Source organism: Oncorhynchus clarkii, chromosome 5 (assembly GCF_045791955.1).
Source record: "Oncorhynchus clarkii lewisi isolate Uvic-CL-2024 chromosome 5, UVic_Ocla_1.0, whole genome shotgun sequence".
Taxonomy (NCBI): Eukaryota; Metazoa; Chordata; class Actinopteri; order Salmoniformes; family Salmonidae; genus Oncorhynchus; species Oncorhynchus clarkii.
In genome coordinates, this window is record NC_092151.1 from 16464025 (window position 1) to 16469586 (window position 5562).

Here is a 5562-nt window from a genome sequence, read left to right on the forward strand (position 1 = left end):
GCAGCCCTAAGAGTGAATGACGATAGCAGCCCTAAGAGTGTTGTGACGATAGCAGCCCTAAGAGTGAGTGACGATAGCAGCCCTCAGAGTGAGTGACGATAGCAGCCCTAGCCCAATGCTCTCCCCCCGTGTGGCCCTACTTTCCTAAATGACAACAGAACTGAAATGACAACAGAATGGACCAAGAACTAATTATGGCAAAGTTCCTGGAGAGTTATAGGTACAGACTTCTGTTCCAGGCCAGCACTAACACAGCTGATTCAACTAATCAACCAGGTGTGAATAGTGCAGGTCTAAAACAAAAACCTATTCCCTGTAGCTATCCAGAGACAGAGTTGACCCCTAGATTGTGATGTGTCACAGTTGTTCCCTGCCATGACAACTGGGTTGAGATATTCCACTCATCAATACAGCCAGGGGCACATCTGTCTCAGTGTGTGTGTGTGTGTATATGAGTGTATTGATTATGGGGAGTGACAGATGCATTATAAATAGTTTTCCATACATCAACCATGTATGTAAATATGATGTATGACACATGTTTCCCCCGACCCTCCAGATATACACACCTTTCTTGAACTCCTCCAGCATGGAGTCCAGCCGTGTGTCGTGGAACACAAAGTGGACAGGGTGGTTGTAGAACTTGGTGATGGTCTTCAGGGTGGTGCAGTCATCAGGGTCCACGAACGCCAGGTCCTTCACGTACAGGATGTCCACGATGTTGGAGCGCTCGTCGTCGAACACGGGGATACGTGTGTAGCCGCTCTCCATGATCTCTGACATGGTGTTGAAGTCGAGGACCGCGTCGTTCTGGATCATGAAGCAGTGGGCCAGAGGAGTCATCACGCTCTCCACCGTCTTACTCCGGAGTTCCAGCGCTCCTTGGATCATGTTGAGCTCCTCTTTGACCAGGTCGTTGTACGGTTCCGTCACCCTGAGCATCTCCACCAGCTTCTCGCGGTTATACACAGTGCCGATCTCCTGGCCTAGGAGCACGTCTAGGAGCTTGCTGACGGGGAAGGAGAGGGGGAAGGTGAGCAACATGAAGAACTTGGTCACCTGGATGGTGTTGGCGCCCACCGCCAGCCCGTGGCGAGAACACAGCGCCTGGGGGACTATCTCACCGAAAATCACAATACCCACTGTGGAGGCGACCACGGCGCCCAGCCCAGAGCCTATCAGGTCATCCAGGAGAATGGTGAGTGTGGTATTGACCAAGACGTTACCAAGCAACAGAGAACAGAGAAGGTAGTTCCCCTTGCTGCGGATGGGCTCAATTTTGCGGGCGTATTTCTTCTCCTTCTCTGAGCCACAGCTCTGGACTATACGGAGCTCCATGGGGTCCAGAGCCATGAGCCCCAGGTTCAGCCCGCTGAACATGCCAGACAGCACCAACAGACAGCAGATGAGGATGATCTGGAACCACAGGGGGAGGAGAGTTTTTTCCCCCTCCACCACCCGCAGTCTCCCGTCGCTATCCCCGAGCAGAGCCCACCTACCATCAGCCAAACTCCTGATGCACAGCCCATACTCCTTGTGCGGCTCGCTCTTACGAAGCGGTTTAATGTTTATGCTGAGTACCCCCGTGGTTCCCCGGCTACTGATGTTCATGTAGTTTGCGATGCTGAAGTCTTTTGTGAAATCAACACAAGTGCTGTTAGGTGTGTCGTCAATAATGTTATTGTTTCCCCCATCCTCGCTCCCATCCCCTCGTTCTGTGAAGCGTATCTGAGCCCAGGTGCCCGAGTTGAGCTGCACTCCGTAGAACCGGAGCTGCACTGTGCTCTCCTCCGTTAATTGGATGACCCCATCGTCAGTGGTCGAGGCCGGTTTGTCGCTCCTCTCCAGCCGCATACCGAGCACCTGGCTCCCGCTACTGCGGACACTCGAAGTGGCTGTCTCGGTGCGTCCCCCCACTGCACTCCAAAAGAAAACGATTAGAGTCAGAACGTAGCCTTGCTGCCCGCTCCATTCTGTCGCCATGTTTGTTTCACTGTACTGGCGACCTAGGTGCTGACGTCACTACTCATCTCCCTCCAGCCCCGCTCCTATTACCATAATAACCCTAAAGCACCGCCTATCGGACACGGCAGGTATAGCCATACACACGTACACGTGTGTAACATACTGTTGGGGTTCAGCACAGGAGGTTAGTGGCACCTTCATTGGGGAGGACGGGCTCGTGGTAATGGCTGGCGTGGAATAGGTGGGATAGTATCAAAAACATTAAACACATGGTTTCCATGTGTTTGATGCTATTCCATTGACTCCGTTCCAGCCATTATTACGAACCATCCTCCCTACCCCTTGACGTTCACATGTTGTTGTGTTACAGTCTGAATTGAAAATGGATTAAATAGATTTTTCTCTCACACCCATCTACACACAAAGTGAAAACATGTTTTATAATTTTGATCAAATGTATTGAAAATGACATACAGAAATATCACATTTACATAATTATTCACACCCCTGAGTTACACCTTTGGCAGCGATTACAGCTGTAAGTCTTTCTGGGTAAGTCTTTAAGAGCTCTGCACGCCTGGATTGTACACTATTTGTACATTATTATTTTTTAATTCTTCAAGCTCTGAAGTTGGTTGTTGATCGTTGTTAGACAGCCAAGTCAAGCTGTAACTCGGCCATTCAGGAACATTCAATGTCGTCTTGGTTAGCAACTTCAGTGTAGATTTGGCCTTGTGTTTTAGGTTATTGTCCTGCTGAAAGGAGAATTTGTCTTCTAGTGTCTGTTGGAAAGCAGACTGAACCAGATTTTCCTCTAGGACTTACTTTGCCTGTGCTTAGTTCTACTCCGTTGCATTTTATCCCCCAAAAATCCCTTGTCCTTGCCAATGACAAGCATACCCATAACCTGATGCAATCACCACCATGCTTGAAAATATGAAGACTGGTACTCAGTGATGTGTGTGTTGGATTTGCCCCAAACATAAAGCTTTGTATTCAGGACATAAAGTTAATGTCTTTGTCTTTGTCATTATTTAAAATGTTACTTTATTGCCAAAAGGATGCATGTTTGGGAATATTTTATTCTGTACAGGCTTCTTTCTTTTCACTCTGTCATTTAGGTTCAGCGGTCCATTCTGTGAGCTGTGTGGCTACTTGGTGGCTGAACCAGTGTTTCCACTTCACAATAACAGCACTTACAGATGACCAGGGCAGCTCTAGCAGGGCAGCAATTTGACGAACTGACTTGTTGGAAAGGTGGCATCCTATGACAGTGTCACTGAGCTCTTTAGTAAGGCATTGTCAATAAGACAAGACAATAATTTGGCACGCCCAATTTTTCAGTTTTTGATTTGTTAAAAAAGTTTGAAATATCCAATAAATGTCGTTCCACTTCATGATTGTGTCCCACTTGTTGTTGATTCTTCACAAAAAAATACAGTTTTATATCTTTATGTTTGAAGCCTGAAATGTGGCAAAAGGTCGCAAAGTTCAAGGGGGCCGAATACTTTCGCAAGGCACTGTAGTGTATGTACTTCGAGTTAGTGTTAGCCAGACTAATTATGTAGACCTATAGTGTACACACATTTTGGACTGAGCAATTTTAGTGTTTGCTAATTTCATTCTGTATCTTATCATTTATTAGGCTAACCGTTATGATTGTGTTTATAGCCCATACATAGGCTTTATAGTCACCTCAAATGGTCTACAAGAAAGAACATTATAACATTGCGCCTAATCAATGATCCATGTCTTGCGTCTTGATATCAACCCAAGGCATATTATCCCTAATTAAATTGCATCATTACATTTTGCCATAAAGGACCAAGGCAATGTGGCAGAGTGAATCCTGCGGTTTATAGACAGTCAAAGACCCAGCTGTTATGTAAAGGGTCTCACCCGCATCTCTCTGGCTCTGGCGGCCTGGCACCGCAGTGTGGGCAACAGTGGGTCTCAGTTCAATTGAAGTTTCAACCAAAAGACCCTGTCTAAAGGTTGTTGTTTTTTAGATGGGATTCAGAGTTGAAGACCACTCAACCAAACCAAAGATGTGCATGATGTGGTAACGTCTGTGCTCAGTGGAAAAGCAGATGGATAGTCGATGGTTATTCGTGTCACTGAGACAGTTGCAGTCAGTGTTACTGATGCAACTCACTGCTGGCGGTCACTGGTAGATGTGACTATGAGCTGATTGTCTCTCAATCTCTTAAGGGATGGATGGGTCAAAAACAAAGGGTGGACAACAACGACATCAACAAATATCAACAACAAAACGTGTTAAAGTTTTATGCTCCACGTGCATTTTTAAACAGACTAAAATATGAATAATAAAACAATTTAGGCTAAAAGGCTAGTTTAATGATTGAAATAATCTAATCTCTTATAAAAAAAATAAACCTATGCTTTAGGCTATTCAATTTGTGCGTACCAGTTTTAAATATGTCACCGTGTAGCCTAGTAGCCTAGTGAGGTAGATGTGACTTAATTCTCTGCTGATCCATGATTTAAAAAAATCCAATGACTTTTCCGTGACCTAGAGCTACGTAACAATAACACGATACTGTAGAAATCACGGTTGTGTTTTATCCAATGATAGTAGTTTTTATGCGATCTTATATTGCCATCTAGTGGACAAAAACGGAAAATCCCTGATTGGGAAGCGCTTTTAAAATAGAATAGTCAAATAACATTTATTCTTCAAAAAAAGAATCATGGTACAAGAACATTTAAAATGTCATGATTCTACAAAATTTGAATATTATGAATATAATTCTGATCAAGAAACATCTTAAACATTTTCAGGATTCAACTTGCATTTTGAAAATAAAGATTTTACGATTATGAGAGATAGCCTTTCTAGAATGACTGATCTATTGACAATGAGTGCATCTTAACATTGTGTAAGAATCATCTCTTTAGGGTTGCTATAATAGTAAAACAACCTATATATGTAGCCTATCTATCAGCTGTCAATTAATACAATTGTTAATGAAACTGTTAATGAGAGGCATCGTTAGTGAAAACACTAAACTATATTCATTGCTCCACTTCATAATCATTCCTTCATTCCTTCCACATGCACCGTTTGTCTTTTTACATTGAACTAATGTAGCCTAAATAACAAAATGTCTTTTCTGTGCTGAAAACTGTCGCTATTCCGTTCACACAATACTATAAAAAAAAGACGTATAGTCATAACTCAAACCTAACATGACTCTTGTACAAAATGCTTGTACAGATCCTTTTTTCTAGAAAAGCATTGGAAAATGTTCTGTCATAATAGCTAATGCTCATAACTGAGAACAGTGGTGTTTAAACTGCACTGTATACTCTACGTTGCTATCTTCACTCCCCCAGATCTCATATTCGTGTGTTTGTGTGATGCCAGATGTCTGGCCCCTCTCTCCTAGGGCTCTGTGTCTGTCTGTTAGTACGTGTGTGTGTGTTGTGTGTGTGTTACTCCAGCCATCCATCCCCTCTGATACTCCTAGGGCTCTGTGTCTGTCTGTTAGTACGTGTGTGTGTGTGGTGTGTGTGTTACTCCAGCCGTCCACCCCCTCTGATACTCCTAGGGCTCTGTGTCTGTCTGTTAGTACG

General features: G+C 44.1%; 1 protein-coding gene across 1 annotated transcript in view; it reads right to left on the reverse strand.

Moving 5' to 3' along the window:
• Positions 1 to 2071, reverse strand: part of LOC139409870 (metal transporter CNNM4-like) — a 39023-nt gene extending 36952 nt beyond the window's left edge. Inside the window, exon 1 of the mRNA XM_071155259.1 lies at positions 570 to 2071. Coding sequence (XP_071011360.1) covers positions 570 to 1983 — 1414 coding nt within the window. The 5' untranslated portion in view covers positions 1984 to 2071. The remainder of the gene's footprint in view (positions 1 to 569) is intronic.
• Between the last annotated feature and the right edge of the window lie 3491 nt (positions 2072 to 5562).